General features: G+C 43.8%; 1 protein-coding gene across 1 annotated transcript in view; it reads right to left on the bottom strand.

The window, feature by feature from the left end:
* The window catches only part of PRIMA1 (proline rich membrane anchor 1), a 97,850-nt gene that overhangs the window by 55,411 nt on the left and 24,930 nt on the right, over window positions 1–17,509 (bottom strand). Inside the window, exon 3 of the mRNA XM_082275390.1 lies at window positions 13,686–13,833. Within this exon, the coding sequence (XP_082131516.1) occupies window positions 13,686–13,833 (148 nt within the window). The remainder of the gene's footprint in view (window positions 1–13,685; window positions 13,834–17,509) is intronic.

The following is a 17,509-nucleotide window of genomic DNA, read 5'->3' as shown; positions in this document are numbered from 1 at the left end:
ATACCTTCTGGTTCTTGGAACGAGCCTTGATACCTTCTGGTTCTTGGAACGAGCCTTGATACCTTCTGGTTCTTGGAACGAGCCTTGATATTTTCTCACCTCAAGGGGCAACTCTCCACCAACATTACTGTACCTGAAGTTCAATCAATTCAGATAGAAGTTCAATCAATTCAGATAGATCCTTAAGTTTGGCCATCAAAGTGGGAAGGTAATTGATCCTCAAGCGATTGTACTTAGATGTCAATTTAAATTGATTTTGTGAGCAAAATATGCTCAGCGATGGAAGCAAAAGTAGACTTTCCTGAATAACATGAAATCTTTTAAGCTAAATATCAATTTAGGTTAAGTTTAAACAAATTGTAGCTTACAGTGTGCAGAGAAATTAAGAAATTTCAGTCCAGGAGAGGCCCCTGTACAACCCTGCAAGACTGAAGGGAAGGCTGGAGTTCCACTTTACATTAGTTCTCTATTTTCTGCAATGATAAATCATAGACAGTTTCCCTTTATTAGCAGATGACTGCACTATCATTCTATTCCCTTGTGATATAATAATCAGCAGACGACTGTTCCCGATCATGTCTTATAATAACAACACAGATCCGAGCGCCTCCATAATCAGCGCTCTCTCTCCTTTCACACAATTACCAATTATTACGAAGATTAAACGCGGCACAATTTAATAATGAGCTGGGCCTGGCGACGTTTAATGAGCTTTGGAACTGCGCAGGCCGGCGCAGAGAATTAATTACAGCTCTGGCATAATCAGGTTGACTTTTGTCACGGCTCAGCATCCATAACGCGGGACGACGGATTTTATTGAGGAAATGGGACAAACGTTGAATCGTTAAGCGCGCACTATTTATAGCCCAGCTTAAAAACAGTTTCCACTTTATTAAATAAACTGTTTAACGAGGAGATCGTACATCTCCCAGAATAACAAACAAGACCCGTTCTCTCCGATGACCCGTCTGAGGGACAGGACCGCCCAGGTTGGTTGGCGCGGCGGTAAAAATAGAATCGCGCTATTCCGGATTGTTTGTAGCACGGTCCTTAGGAGACGGCACCAAGGCATACACTATGTACAGGATGGGATGAGGAAAGACCCCACTGCATCATGGGAAATTCATGGTTTTTGTTTTGTTTTTGTTTTTTTGGTTTTTTTTTTGCACCTATAACACATTGGTCAGCCCAAATTCAGTATATATGAAAAAAAAATAAATAACTAATATATATATGTATATATATATATATATATATATATATATATATATATATATATATATATATAATTAGTGATCGACCGATATCAGTTTTCCGTTGCCGATACCGATATTTTTGCCAATGCATATCGGTATCAGCCGATATTTTCGTACATTTAAACATTTTTTTCTTTTTTTACAGGTACTCTTGTGGAGGGATCTGGGGGTCTAAAAGACTCCAAACCCCTCCTCTGCACTTAAAAGCATTCAAAACGCCAAGTTTGGTTGTTTTGAATGCTGTGATTTTTCTTAATTTGGCGCCAAGTACCCGGAAGTGAGGTCATGACATCACTTCTGGGTTTTTAACATGGAGACCCGATCCGAACCAAATGCGGCTTTGATCGGGTCTTCTCTTCAGCGGGCGTGCAGGCTGGTTGCCCAGGTCTCCCGGTGGGATGCGAGACCCTGGCGAGCCGCGGGAGGGGGGAGATGCCCCCTCCAGCTCCTTGTAATGACAGCCAAGCGGCTTCTCAGCACACTCTCATACACTCGAGAGATGGTTGTGCGTGAAAATCCCAGAAATACTCAGACCAGCCCGTCTGCCACCAACAACCATGCCACGTTCAAAGTCACTTCAATACCCTTTCTTCTCCATTCTGATTCTCGGTTTGAACTTCAGCAAGTTGTCTTCACCACATGTAGATGCCTAAATGCATTGAGTTGCTGCCTTGTGATTGGCTGATTAGCAGTTTGTATTACCAAGCAATTGGACAGGTGTACCTAATAAAGTGGCCTGTGAGAGTATGTCTTTTTTCTTCATCTTGGATAAAGTATGGAATAGTTAGAACCGTGTCAGATTATTTTTTTTTTTTTTTCGACTCCACTCAAATGGTAATAGCCATAGATGAATCCTGGCTGAACTGGCCAAATTCAAATCCATCAATGGCCAGCTTTAGACAGTTCTCACTGTAACAATGTCCCCATTGTAAGATTTCCTCTCAATCCCTGCTATGACCACCATGACAAATACAGAAAGTGAGACAAGGACAATAAAAACCTGACCGGGTTTCTGAGTTTTTAGGTTTCAGGAGTGTAGAGAAGAGTTAGAACCTCCGTCAGGTTTTCATTGCTGTTACAAAGTTCTGAGATTGAAGTGCCACGCCCCAGGTTAGTCCAGATACAAGCTAGTCAATGCGTTTTGGGGCTGAAGCAGCGAGAACCTTCTCGTTTCATGTTCTTGCTGCTTCAGTAGATCAATGATCATCACAGTGTAGGACTTTAAAGACATTCCTAGCAGATGAAGACCACCGCCACGGCATAGGAAGGTGATATCTCTGCCATCTAATGTACCAGACACAAGCTTCATGCTGACAGAGATGCCATATACTTTGTATCATTGATAGACCTTCAGCCATTCTCAACCCTTTTACTCATGAGGAACCTTTAAAAAAATTGGCAATGGAGGTCAGTGTAAAAGGGAAATCTATCCACCAATGCTCGCTGCTCAAGGAACCCCTAGCAACCACCAGAGTAACTCTACAATGTCATGGAACACTGTCAAGGTCTTACCTTTCCTTCCTGTCTGCAGCCATCTTGGACATGTGCTGACTGCTGTCTTTTATAGACTCTGATTGCTTCATCACTTCCTACTGCTTCCTGGGCGTTGCTTAGTGATGAGGTTGCACACAGGATACAGTATATCAGTGGCGGCCGGTGCAATGGGGGCGCAGGAGTGCTGCCCCCCCTATCCATGCGTCCGGCCCCCTAATCTACATGCGGGGCGCCGAACGCATGGAGTTCAATGGGTTTTTTTTTCTTCTGAAGCACGTGATTAGAGCTAGAGGCTCTAATAGGCTTCAGAAAAGGGTTGACCCTGGGCGCAGAGCAGTGCGCCCTGAGCCCATCCATTGTGTGACAATAGCGAATGAATATTCACTATTGTCACACGGATCCTCCTCCTGGACAATCAGGAAGCGGGTCTGAGACCCGTTTCCTGATTGGCTGAAAGGCGAACCTTTGCCATTGGCCAAGGAGGAGGAGGAGGACTCAGGAGACGCGGAGGACTGAGAAGAAGCCGCAGCTGCATCAGGTAAGTGCACTGGTCTCTCTGCACGCTGTGGTTAGTCTGCATTGAAGGGGGCATGCTGGGGTCACTCTGCAATGAAGGGGGCACGCTGTGGTCACTCTGCATTGAAGGGGGCACACTGCGGTCACTCTGCATTGAAGGGGGCACGCTGTGGTCACTCTGCATTGAGGGGGGCACGCTGTGGTCACTCTGCATTGATGGGGGCACGCTCTGGTCACTCTGCATTGAAGGGGGCATGCTGTGGTCACTCTGCATTGATGGGGGCACGCTGTGGTCACTGTGCATTGATGGGGGCATGCTGGTCACTGTGCATTGAAGGGGGCATGCTGTGGTCACTCTACATTGATGGAGGCACACTGTGGTCACTCTGCATTGAAGGGGGCATGCTGTGGTCACTCTGCATTGATGGGGGCTCGCTGTGGTCACTCTGCATTGATGGGGGCACGCTGTGGTCACTCTGCATTGAAGGGGGCACGCTGTGGTCACTCTGCATTGAAGGGGGCACGCTGTGGTCACTCTGCATTGAAGGGGGCACGCTGTGGTCACTCTGCATTGAAGGGGGCACGCTGTGGTCACTCTGCATTGAAAGGGGCACGCTGTGGTCACTCTGCATTGATGGGGGCACGCTGTGGTCTCTCTGCATTGAAGGCCCCTTTCACACTTTTGTGACCTCAAAGTCATGCAATTTTGTGCCGCGTTTTTTGCCGCAAAGCAATGCCAATTACATTTTTCTGTTTACGCCCCCCCCCCCCCCCCCAAAAAAATTTTTTTGAGCACCAGCCGCCACTGCAGTATATATCACCTGTTGCCTTTGCTCGTGTGTCTGTGCTTCTCTGCTGGCTAGCTACTGGTTTTTCCATGTTCCTCTGTGTATGACCTAGCTTTGGCTAATGACCTTCCTGGCTCTCGATTTCCCTTTTGGCTGACGGCCTTTCTGACTCTCGATTCCCATTGGCTTACGACTTTCTTTGACTACAGTTCCGCCTATTCCTATCAGTTCCTCCGATCCCGGAACCGAGCTCACTCACCTCATGGTGGGGCGACCCTGAGGACCGCAACCTGGCACAAACAAGCAGCGAAGTCCATCTCCACCATCAGGAGCTCTGGTGAATACCGGTTGGCGCTTAGACTCCGCACCTCAGGTTAGTCTGGATCTTCCACCAGGGTGACCCCACTGTACGCTAGGCTCAGCAATGGGAGGCATGACAACCCCTCATTGAGAAAAGCTGGTATACATTGTTTATTATTCATAAGCTCTGATGAAGGGAACGAGTTTTGGCCCCCAAAACGTTGGGTTTCTAGTAAAGTTTTCAACCTGACTACATTGGAATACATCTTGTGTCTATTAACCAGTTGCAGACTCTGGGTGTGCTAGACACGCCCAAAAAAATGTCAATATTGTACACAAGGCATGTCTAGTACATCCAGTCCTTCTGCTCTACTGCCAGTTCATGGCAATTCAGCTTTGATGAATCATAGCTGCATTGCCGAGTACACAAAGAAAAAAAAAAGCAGTCAGTCTGGCAATATTTATCAACAATATTCAGCCGTGACTACAAAAAGATATAATGAAACATTGTTTTATTTTGTACCTTTCCATTTATGCATCTACAGAATAAAGGGATGAACTTCGATCTGCAGATGAAGCAACCTGACAAGAAAAAAAAGTTTTGCTTTTCTTTTACATTCAGTTTTCCTCTGGTAAACCACTTATTAACCCTTAGTTTACTCCAATCAGCCCTAATTAACTCCTTATTCTCCTCCTTTCAATTATAATTTTCCTGGTGATTTGTTTTTTTTTCTATTTTATTCATTAACATTTAAACTTTTTTTTCTGTTTTTTGTTTGCTTTGTTAATCCATATTTTTACACCTTTTACAAATATTTACACGTATCAAAAAAATGAAAACAAAAATGTAATAAACCTACTTTACTTAATTTGTAAATAACACTAATAATTTTAGGGCTCTTTCTCACGGGCTTTCCGTGTGAGAGCTCCGCTGCGGTCCTTTTTTTTTTTTTCACGGAGCGGATGACATTTGTGTCATCCGCTCCGTAGGTCCGCATATCATCCCATCCGTTTGCGGATGATATGCGGATATAATGTATGTCTATGGGGATTGCGGATGTCAGCGGATGACACCGCTGACATCCGATTTTCCTTCCTTTCCGTTTTTTGAACGGAGGAAAAATAGGGTTCTGTTCCGTTCGAAAAAACGGAACAGAATTGAAAGGAAGGAAATCGGATGTCAGCGGATGGTATTCCACTGACATCCGCAATGCCATAGACTTACATTATGTCCGCAAATCATCCGCAAAAAATAGGATGATTTGCGGACATACGGAAAGCCCGTGTGAAAGAGCCCTTAGTGTCCTTTTAAACAGGACAAATTACAGAATAAAACACACACTTTTTATGTGCATTAACACTATTTATTTTTAAAATAACACTGTTCAAAGAAAAAAAAAAAAGTGCCTTTTGATTCGTTTTATTACGTTTAATTGTCTAAGGATTGTGAAAAAAAAACGATTTCAAGACAATATTCACGAAAAGAAAGCCTTGTTTGTGCTTAAAAAATAATTAAAGCGGTTGTATCCTCACAAAAAAAAAACCTGCAGGACAAAGGTATAATGTGTAGTGTGCATCGCATACTAGCTCATTATGAAATACTTACCTAAGAACGAAGCCCCGGACACCGCCGAGGAAGCTGTCTTGTTCCCTCGGAGTCTCTTCCGGGTTCGGCGGCTCCGGCGCTGTGGGTGGCCAGAGCCGCAATGACGTCATTCCCGCACATGCGCGCGGGAGTTCACTTTCCGGCAGGGAGTCGGCAAGGAGCTCTGAAAGTCCGCCGGACCTTCAGAGCGCATGCCCTGCTGGTGTCAGCGGCTGCATGCAGGTTTAGGAGATATTAATTTTACCTACAGGTAAACCTTATTATAGACCTTATTATAGGCTTACCTGTAGGTAAAAGTTAAAAAGCGAAGTATACTACCACTTTAATGTATTATGTTGTTATCTTAAGTTATGACAAAATTATTGCCGAATAAACAGGCTCATAGGAGAAATTGGAAAATTGCTCTGTTCCATAAAGGGTGAACATGTGTGAGAGCCGAAATGGTTAATTTGTGGGGTGTAGAAGCCATCAGTCCAGAATCCAGACATTTTGAAAAAACTCTGCTTGTCCATTCGCAATGGGACAAACATGGCCAAAAAAAAAAAAAAACTGATAGGGCTTCCATCCCTTCCCAAAAAACAGTAATAGCAAAAAGACTTTTCAGGGTTTCAGCACTACCTATCCATCCCCCCCCCCCCCCCCAGGTTTTTATTGCTGTCCGACCATATGGCCATATTAGGTCAATGATGTCACAAGCATCCCTGACACTGTGTACTGTATTATTGAACCAAGAATGACAGCTGGCTTCTGGGATCAGACCTAATCACAGGCAGTGACGGCTGGTGCTCAAAAATTTTGGGGGGGGGGCGCAAATAGAAAAATGTAATAGGTATTGCTTCGCGGCAAAAAACGTGGTAAAAATTGCATGACGTTGAGGTCATGGTACAGGCATGGCACAGATGATGGTATAGGCATGGCACAGGTGATGGTATAGGCATGGTACAGACATGGCACAGGTCAATGTACAGGCATGGCACAGGTCAATGTACAGGCATGTCACAGGTCAATGTACAGGCATGGCACAGGTCATGGTACAGGCATGGCACAGGTCAATGTACAGGCATGGCACAGGTCAATGTACAGGCATGGCACAGGTCAATGTACAGGCATGGCACAGGTCATGGTACAGGCATGGCACAGGTCATGGTACAGGCATGGCACAGGTCAATGTACAGGCATGGCAGGTCTGAATAAACACAAGCTCTTTCCTAGTGATGGGATATCCAAAATTCAACAGTTGCCCCCAGAAAAGGAGGTAATTGGAAATCTTCCAAAGGGGATACCTGATCCGGTGACAACTGTCCAAAATTGGATTTCTCCTTCCTCTCTGATGTTTCTCTGATACAGGAAGTGAAGGTAAATCAACCCATTAGGGCAAAGATGCCAAAAAACCTGTCAGGTCTTCCAACTCTTCCCCAAAAACAGTATTACCAATAGGATGTTCTAGGGTTCCAACGCTACCTATCCATTCCTCCAGGTTTTCATTGCTGTCTGACCACATATCCATATTAGATTAATGATGTCATGAACATCTCCGACCCTTTGTAATGTCTTTGTGGGGCAGGGAATCTCCCACAAGCAGTTTGGACCAAGAATCATTGGACCATTGGTTATGGGACAAGGGGTGACAAAACATGCGTCTGAACAAATGCAAACTCGTTCCTGGTGATGGACAAACCAAAATTTACAGTTTTTGCCAGAAAAGGAGGGGAGGGAAAATCTTCCCATGGGGATACCTGTTCACGTGACAACTGTCTAGGAGGTGATTTTCCTTCATTTTTCATTGTGTCTCTGGGACAGGAAGTGAAAGGAAATCACCCCAATTGGACAAAGACAGCAAACAACTTGGCAGGGCTTCCAACCCCTCTCCAAAAAACATGAATTCCAATAAGATATACCATGGTTCCAGTGCTACCTATCCATTCCCCCAGGTTTTTATTGCTGTCTGACTGTATGGCCCTATAATGTGCCCATATTAAGTCGGTGTTCATTGTGTCATGGCCATATACTCATATTAAGTCAGTGTTCATTGTGTCATGGCCATATGCCCATATTAGCCAATGATTATTGGGTCATGGCCATGTGGTCATGTTAGGTCACAGATCAATGGGTCATGGCCATGTGTCCATATTAGATGAATGATCATTGGGTCATGGCCATGTGCCCATATCAGGTCAAAGATTACTGGGTCATGGCCATGTGCCCCTATTAAGTCAATAATTATTGAATCATGGCCATGTGCCCATATTAGCCAATGATTATTGGGTCATGGCCATGTGCTCATATTGGGTCACAGATCAATGGGTCATGGCCATGTGTCCATATTAGATCAATGATCATTGGGGTATGGCCATGTGCCCATATCAGGTCAAAGATTACTGGGTCATGGCCATGTGCCCCTATTAAGTCAATAATTATTGAGTCATGGCCATGTGCCCATATTAGCCAATGATTATTGGGTCATGGCCATGTGCTCATATTAGGTCACAGATCAATGGGTCATGGCCATGTGTCCATATTAGATCAAAGATTACTGGGTCATGGCCATGTGCCCCTATTAAGTCAATAATTATTGAGTCATGGCCATGTGCCCATATTAGCCAATAATTATTGAGTCATGGCCATGTGCCCATATTAGATCAATGATAATTGGGTCATGGCTATGTGCCCATATCAGGTCAAAGATTACTGGGTCATGGCCATGTGCCCCTATTAAGTCAATAATTATTGAGTCATGGCCATGTGCCCATATTAGGTCAATGATCTTGGGTCATGGGCATATGCTCATATTAGGTCAATGATTATTGGGTCATGGCCATGTGCCCATATTAGGTCAAAGATTATTGAGCCTTTGCCATGTGCCCATATTAGGTCAGTGTTCATTGTGTTGTGGCCATGTGCCCATATTAGGTCAATGATTAGTAGGTCATGGCCATGTGCTCATTTTAAGTAATTGATCATTGGGTCATGGCCATGTGCCCATATTAGCTCAGTGTTTATTGTGTCATGGGCATGTGCTCATATTAGGTCAATAGTTAATGTCTTGGCCATGTACCCATATTAGGTCAATGATTATTGGGTCATGGCCATATGCCCCTATTAAGTTAATGATTATTGAGACGTAGCCATGTGCTCATATTAGATAACTGATCATTGGGTCATGGCCATGTGTCCATATTAGGTCAATGATCATTGGGTCATGGCCATGTGTCCATATTGGGTCAAGGATTATTGGGTCATGGCCATGTGCCCATATAAGGTCAATAATCATTGGGTCATGGCCTAGTAACCATATTAGGTCAATGATCATTGGGTCATGGCCGTTTGTCCATATTAGGTCAATAATCATTGGGTCATGGCCATGTGTCCATATAAGGTCAATGATCATTGGGTCATGGCCATGTGTCCATATTAGGTCAAGGATTATTGGGTCATGGCCATGTGCCCATATAAGGTCAATGATCATTGGGTCATGGCCGTTTGTCCATATTAGGTCAATAATCATTGGGTCATGGCCTAGTAACCATATTAGGTCCAGGAATGATATCCAGGCATACAAGTATCAAGCCAAACAAGAGTCACACAAAATGCAAACTCCACCCTTGTTAATAATATCCCTAATTCTACATCTGTCTCCGCAAAAGGAGACGAGGGAGAATCTTCCAATGGGGATACCCGTTCCAGTGACAACTGCCTAGGAGGCTATTTCCCCTCATTTTCTGTTGTGTCTCCAGGACAGGAAGTGAAGTAAAATCACCCCAATAGGATCTGCAGGAGCTTCCACCCCCTTTCCCAAAAATAGTTTGGAAAGTAGATTGACTTTATGTAGCTCATGTTCTTGGCAGAAGGAATTACAATGTTTCGAACATTGTGAGCTCAGTCAGGTCAGGGAACCTTTTCTGAGGTTTTCTGCTCCGTCTTTCCTCCGGGAACATTCTGTTATTCCGTTCTCCAATTCTTTGCCACAAATTAGCGGCTTCTCGGGACTTATCAGGTGTTCCCGGGGCCAGCGGCTGCTTTTCACAAGCTGCGCCCTTTTCTAGAGATTTAATAAATGGCTCCTGACCTGCGCTGGCAGCGCGCTCACCGGGGAAGGAGGAGAGCTGTTTGTTAGCGGTAATCCAAACCACATCTGAAAGCTTTCACAGATATTGGGCTCTCTGCCAGAAAATTGTCTCCTGCAAACCGATAACCCCACAGCTCACCGCCAGGAACATTTCCCGGGCCCAGACTGAACTGATGTGTCAGCTATCTGGGATTCTCTGTGTCAGGGGTCTTGGAAATATAAGAAACTCATAAACCCTATTCTAGTTTTTATATTATGGAGGTCTGGGGGGGTGGGGGGGGGGGTTCAAAGTAGATTTAATGAATGGCCTTTAGTTTGCTAAAGCAGCATGTATCAACAATTAACTCTTTTTTTTTTTAAATACTTGTGTTCACTTGTGTTTATGCCTTGTTGCATCATAATGTTGCTGATCTCCTGCAAACTCTTTGCAGCCACTTCCTGCCCACATTCACTTCAAGCAATGGCTGCTTCCCTCACTTGCACACAAAAAAATGGCCCCCTGTCAGAGTGTTCCAAATTAGCTTTCCACGCAGATCTTTCCCTAATCCAGCCACTCCCCCCCCCCCCCCTTAAATTCTGATTTCAGCTTTATGTCCCACAGCCCAGTTTATCCCAAATTTATCCCAATTGTTTGCCAAAAATAATTACAAATTAGTACACTTAGTCCAATTTTACATCCATGGGTGGGTAAAAACAGGAGGATGAGCCGCAGTTTTATTCTCCATTCACACTTGAGCGTTTGGAAATTGTAGGCAGAATGTCACGTTTCCTCCCGCGATTCCAGAATTGCAACAAAACACGGGACTCGTTTGCAATGCCAATATTTCCTAGAGGCACCCCAAACATGGTGCAATTTTTGCCGCAAAAAAAACCCGCAAACATCGCAGCAAAAAAAAGCAAAGGCAAACGTGCCTGGCTCTGTGCCAAAATTTGGTACATGAGCTTTTTTTGCAAGTTTTTGGAGCAGAGGGAGGCCCATCCAAATAAATGGTGCTGCTCCAAAAATGCAACACAAAAGCGGAGCCCTACTGCCCCCTGACCACCCACCTAATAGGGGAACATGCAGCTGGTCAGGCCTGTACAAATGCAGTGGCCACCATGCTTTGCAGTTGCTGCAAAAATTATACCCTCTTTCGAGCCCACCCAGGGACACCAACAAAAAAAATGATACCCCCTGTTGCAGTTGGCAGGCAGTACCACTGCCACGCGCGATCCATTCAAGTGAGTGGGGTTGCATTGCAACCACCCTACAATTGCATGTAAGACATGTGATTGCAGCACAGTGGGGCTATCAGGGCTAAACCAGGTGGTAAAAACAGGAGGTTGAGCCACGGTTTTACTGCTCCCTGACTGCCCACCTAAACAGGCACATACAACTTCCACATGCTGGGACTATGATGCTTTCTTTGTGGCCATTGCAAAAATTGCAGCTTTAGAAAATGCTGCACCACCAAATTGAGGACATGTGCCAGGCATGGCACATGTGTCAACGTTCCCTGTCTAAGGGTGGATAGGAGGTTGGTGCCATTATCACAGACCACCATTCCTCGCTCCAGCTGGTGTGGTGTGAACCACCCATGGGCCTGCCCCTGCAGAGCTGCAAGAATCTCTGCTCCGGTTTGGTTCCTGTCCCTTAGACACACCAGCTGAAGCCCTGCATGGCGCCTTTTAGCCTGATTCATTGAATAGCCCCTTGAACCCTTAGGGGGTACTTGTGGTCCATAGGACAATTCAGCAGAGGAGGGCATGAGGAGGAGGAGAGGGTAGAGCTGACAAATCTCGCATCATCACAACTAGCTGTATGAAGACGTGGCGGCACAACAAGCTGCAGCACTGAGCCCTGTCCTGCATTCTTGCGAGTTGCAAGCAGAGTTACCCAGTGTGCTGTGAACAAAATATAGACCTCCCTGACCATGCTTCCTCGACCACATGTCAGCAGTAACGTGGATTTTGCTGCTGACTGCCTTGCCCAACGATGCTACAACATTGCCTTCCACGTGATGGTACAGAGCTGGAATGGCCTTACATGAAAAGAAATAGCGACTGGGAACCTGCCATTGTGGTACAGCACTTTCTGCAATTTCACAGAAGGGGCATAATCGACCAGACAGAAAGGCAGAAGTTGAAAAGCCAGCAGCTTTGACAAGCTTGCATTAAGACGCTGGGCATGTGCGTGGCAGTGACTATTTCTTTTTCCCTGCAGCAGTTGCACTAATGCTTTATCTGCAGCTGTACCTGTGTTCCTGAAACCTGATCCTGTTACTCCTCCGTTAAACATGCAATAATGCACTGAAATATACTGTGTTAAACAGGACGTAGAGCACAGAAATATACTGCATTAAATGGCAGGTAATGCACAGAAAAATACTGTGTTAAACGTGCAGTAACACACAAAAATATACTGCGTTAAATGGCACGTAATGCACAGAAATATACTGCCTTAAACATGCAGTAATGCACTGAAATATACTGTGTTAAACAGGACGTAGAGCACAGAAATATACTGCATTAAATGGCAGGTAATGCACAGAAAAATACTGTGTTAAACGTGCAGTAACACACAAAAATATACTGCGTTAAATGGCACGTAATGCACAGAAATATACTGCATTAAACATGCAGTAATGCACTGAAATATACTGTGTTAAACAGGACGTAGCGCACAGAAATATACTGCGTTAAATGTGCAGTAACGCAATGAAATATACTTAGTTAAGCTTGCACTAGCGTACAGAAATATACTGCGTTAAACGTGCAGTAACGCACTGAACTATGCTGTAGTAAACCTGCCCTAACACTAAGCAAAAATGAATGGTCACTACACTCACACTGACTGAATTATCACTAGATTCACACTAAACTGATATTCTACACTGACAATAGAATCAGAATAGCACACTAACTCTCTAGTAGTACTGAACAGAGCCCTGTTCTATCAATCTCTACGCTGATTTCACACTACAAATGGTCGCTATTGAAAGAATACTTTTATAGTGTGGGATGGGACTAAGAGCAATGAACCGTGATTGAATACAGTCATCATGACCGCTTCCAATTATGGCTCTGACAGTGCTCTGTGCCTCGATTGGGCAAAGCTTTCATTGCTTTAGCCAATCAGGGCTTCCAATGCACTGTGCGGCCGAACGCCCCGTTAATTTAGGTGTTCGCCGAATGGGTGAACAGCCATGTTCGGCCCAAACTCATGCTCAGGACGAACCGTTTGCCCATCTCTAGCTGTCACCCCTCACACACCATTACCGATGGGAGAATTCATTAGAGCCAGGAGGAACTGCTCCACACAATCTCACTTTGATTGGGTAGCGTGGAGTGGTTTCTGGCATATTGAAAGCAAGAGGATATAGAGAATAAAATATAATAAAACTAAAAAGACTATAACTAAACCTAATGGTTCATGGTACTCTGCACTGTCTGATATATGGTGCTATAGAAGTACAAGAAATAATATTTAACCTGATACAATGTCAAGCTGGCCTGAACCCTATTAGAGAACCACAGAAGGCCGATCCAACAACACAGTACAGGCTCTGGTTCTACAAACCATTGGCAGGTCAGGATACACCAGAGCCAGCTGCCCCTAGTGCTGGCCTGTGAGTGCCAGTATGTGCAGATACAAAAGCTGAGAGATGCAGGGTACTCACTAGGCGCTGGGAGTCTTGGAGGTGGCGGAGGAGGGGGTGGAGGAGGCAATAATGGCGGAGGTCTACACTGGCACACCTGCTGACATCCACTGGGCAGATTCTCCACGGTGGACCTGGAACATGTTCTCTGGGGTTCGGTCTGAGCGATCTGGAAGGGAAAGGAAATGGTTACATTAATTTATAAAAACATCAATTAGTCCATAAAGGTGTTCACTTTGCAATCATTGCAAACTATAAAGTGCCCGAAGGAGGAAAGGTTTAACCTTTGCATACGGAAAGGGTTTTTCACCGTAAGAGCTGTGACAACGTGGAATAGACTTTCTCAGGATCTGGTTTTAGCCATGGCTGCCTTCCTCTGGATCAGCTGCAGATTTTGGTTCTGAGAATGGAGCGCTTTATTTTTAATTTTTGTTGAACTCAATGGACTTTAGTGATGAACTTGGGTCTCGCCTTGGATTCAATTTGAACCCAGAAGTTAGCTGTTAATGCCGGGTCAATAAGCTGCTGGTGGGAGATTCCCTAACCCTCAAATGATGTACATGAAGAGGTGTGACATGACATCACTGACCAAATACATAGCCATATAAAGCCAATGATGTCACAAGAACCCCCCTCCTTTGTATACCTGTAACTGCGGGGGTTGGGACTCTCCTCATTGGCCCAGCAATGACAGCTAACATCCACGTTCGAAAGGGAACCCAAGCTCATTTCCAATGGACGTGTCTCTTTTTTTTTATCTTGCCCAACTATGTAACCATATGACATTCTTTTCATTACCTACAGTCAGAGGCGTAACTAGAACCTTCAGGGCCCTGATGCAAGTAACCATGAAGGGCCCCCCAGACCCCTGGCCGGGGCCCTTACCTTCAAGCCCAGGGCTCTTCCCACTAATCCTGGGGCTCTTTACACTCATTGCATGGCCTTTTATTACGGTCCCGCAGCAGGATTCTTTCACAAGTTCTGCAGTGGGCCCCCTTCCTGCAATCTTGGGGCCTCCCCACAGTGGTGCAATGCCAGGGTCCGGTCGCAAGTGTGACCTTTGCGATCCTGGAAGTTCACCCACTGGTTTGCTACCGGGCCCCCTGGAGCATGGGGCCCGGTAGCGATTGCAACCCTTGTAGTTACGCCCCTGCCTACAGTAACTATATAAATATATAACTATGCAAGTACTATGTCAATATATAACTATGCAACTATGTAAACAACTATATAACTATATAAATATGCAACTATACAGATATGTAATGATGCAACTATGGAACTATTGGTTGACCTAGATGGACTTGTGTCTTTTTTTTAACCCAAATAACTATATAAATATGCAACTGTGTAACTATACAACTGTGTATGCAACTGTGTAACTATATATAACTATGCAACTATTTGTTGAACTAGAGACTGTATACTTGTCTTTATTCAACACGATTAACTATTTAACTATATAACAATGGAACTATGCAGCTTTTCTACTATACTGTATAGCTATGCATGAAATGATGTAACTATGCAACTATGTAGCTATGTAACTTTGCAACCATGTAACTATACAACTACTGGTTGAACTAGATGGACTTTTGTCATTTTTTCAACCCAATTATCTATATAACTATGTAACTATTCAACTTTGTAACTATGCAAAAATGTAACCATGTAACTATACAACCATTGGTTGAACTAGATGGACTTGTGTCTTTTTTTCAACCTGAATAACTATATGAATATGCAACCATGCAACTATGTACATTATAAAAGAGAGAGAGATAGATAGAGATTTTTTTATATATATATATATATATATATATATACACAGTATCTTACAAAAGTAAGTACACCCCTCACATTTTTGTAAATATTTTATTCTATCTTTTCATGTGACAACACTGAAGAAATGACACTTTGCTACAATGTAAAGTAGTGAGTGTACAGCTTGTATAACAGTGTAAATTTGCTGTAAAAAATGATTAATCAGCGCTGACCAATAACCAACTGATAACCCCAACAAATTGCTAAATAGCTAGATAAGGGGACCAAAGGCTGCTAACATAAAGTGCATTCACCTAACACCAAAAATGTTCAAAAAATTATAAGGTATGTAGCGCCAAAGGATATGATAAATAATATTCAAGCAAAGTGAATATCAAATGCCAAAAAAATATATAAGAATAAATATATATAAATAATATATATATATATATATATATATATATATATATATATATATATATATATATATATATATATATATATATCACAATCAAGGTGCATGTGCTCTTAAATAATGTAATAATAAAAACGATCCAGGTGATAGAATACTAATATCCGTGATTAATGAGATATAACTTAATGGATGATTGCTGTCACAATAAAATGCTCGTGCCAGTAATATCTCATGATAAATCATTAGCATACACAAGTGGGAATTAAATCAAAAAACTGTGCAAAGTCCATAAAAGGTAAAAAATTCCTTCCGCGCTGTGCTGATACCCAGTGACCAGGTGCCGGTGCTTAAATATCAAAAAGTGACTTGGTGCATTAACCACTTGCCGACCGCCGCAAATACATGTACTACGGCGGTCAGCCCCTCCTGGGCAAAGTGACGTATCGGTACGTCACTCACCCGCGAGCCAATGGTGGGTGAGCGCATGCCGCCGGAGGTGCACTCCTGCCCCCGTTTGTTCACAGGCATCCCCGCACGAATGACTGGCGGCTCCGATATCCGCCGGCCACTCGCGATCTCCCGCTGGAGAGGGAGAAAGGCAGGCGGCTGATGTAAACAAAGCCGCCTGTCATTCTCCCTGGTGTAACTGCAGAGATCATATGATCCTGCTATGTAGGATCGTATGTCTCTGTGGTTACATCAAAAGCCACGCCCCTTGACAGCTAGAAGCACGCCCCTAGGGATACACTTAACCCCTGGATCTCTAATAAAGTTAACCCCTTCCCTGCCAGTGTCATTTTTACAGTAACAATGTATATGTATAGCACTGATTACTGCAGTAATGTGACTGGTACCTCCAAAAAGTGTCAAAAATGTCAGTCAGGGGTCCGATCTGCCCGCCGCAATGTCGCAGCCCCGCAAAAAAAAATCGCAGATCGCCGCCATTACTCGTTAAAAAAAAAAAAACAATAAAAATGACATAAAGCTTTTCCGTAGTTAGTAAACGCAATAAAATTTGCGCAAACCAATCTAAATACGCTTATTGCGATTTTTTTTTATCAAACATATGTAGCAGAAAACAAATTGGCCTAAAATGTTAAAACATTTTAATTTTTTACATTCTTTTTGGGGGAATTTCATATAAAAAAATGTGAAAAATATTGTTATTTTTTCAAAATTTACGCTCTTTTTTTGTTTATAGCGCAAAAAGTAAAAATCGCACAGGTGATCAAATACCACCAAAAGAAAGCTCTGTTTGTGGGAAAAAAAGAACATCAATTTTATTTGGGTACAGCGTCGCACAACCGCGCAATTGTCCGTTACAGTCACGCAGTGCCGAATCGCAAAATAGGGCCTGGTCTTTGAGCAGCCAAATCCTCCGGGGCTTAAGTGGTTAATAGTAATGCTGGCCGCTCACCTCCTGGTTTGGCTCACAAATTATAATGAGCCAAACCCGCTTTTTGCACACACAGGTGCTGTTTTAATAAGGGGTAGGTTACTTCCTCCTGTCCTCCCTCTGGAAAAAGGTGCTTCAGGTGGGGTATAATGGCCCGCACTGCCAAATGACACAGTAAAAGGAATAGGATGGATTGGTCACCTCATCATAATCATCTCTCCGCTGTTACGATTGGGTGCATATCTAAAATAAACACAGCGATCTAGTGCT

This window comes from Pelophylax lessonae (genome assembly GCF_965119305.1).
Source record: "Pelophylax lessonae genome assembly, chromosome: 13".
In the NCBI taxonomy this organism is placed as follows: Eukaryota; Metazoa; Chordata; class Amphibia; order Anura; family Ranidae; genus Pelophylax; species Pelophylax lessonae.
Note: the sequence above shows the minus strand (reverse complement) of the source record. Positions and strands in the feature narration are given on the sequence as shown.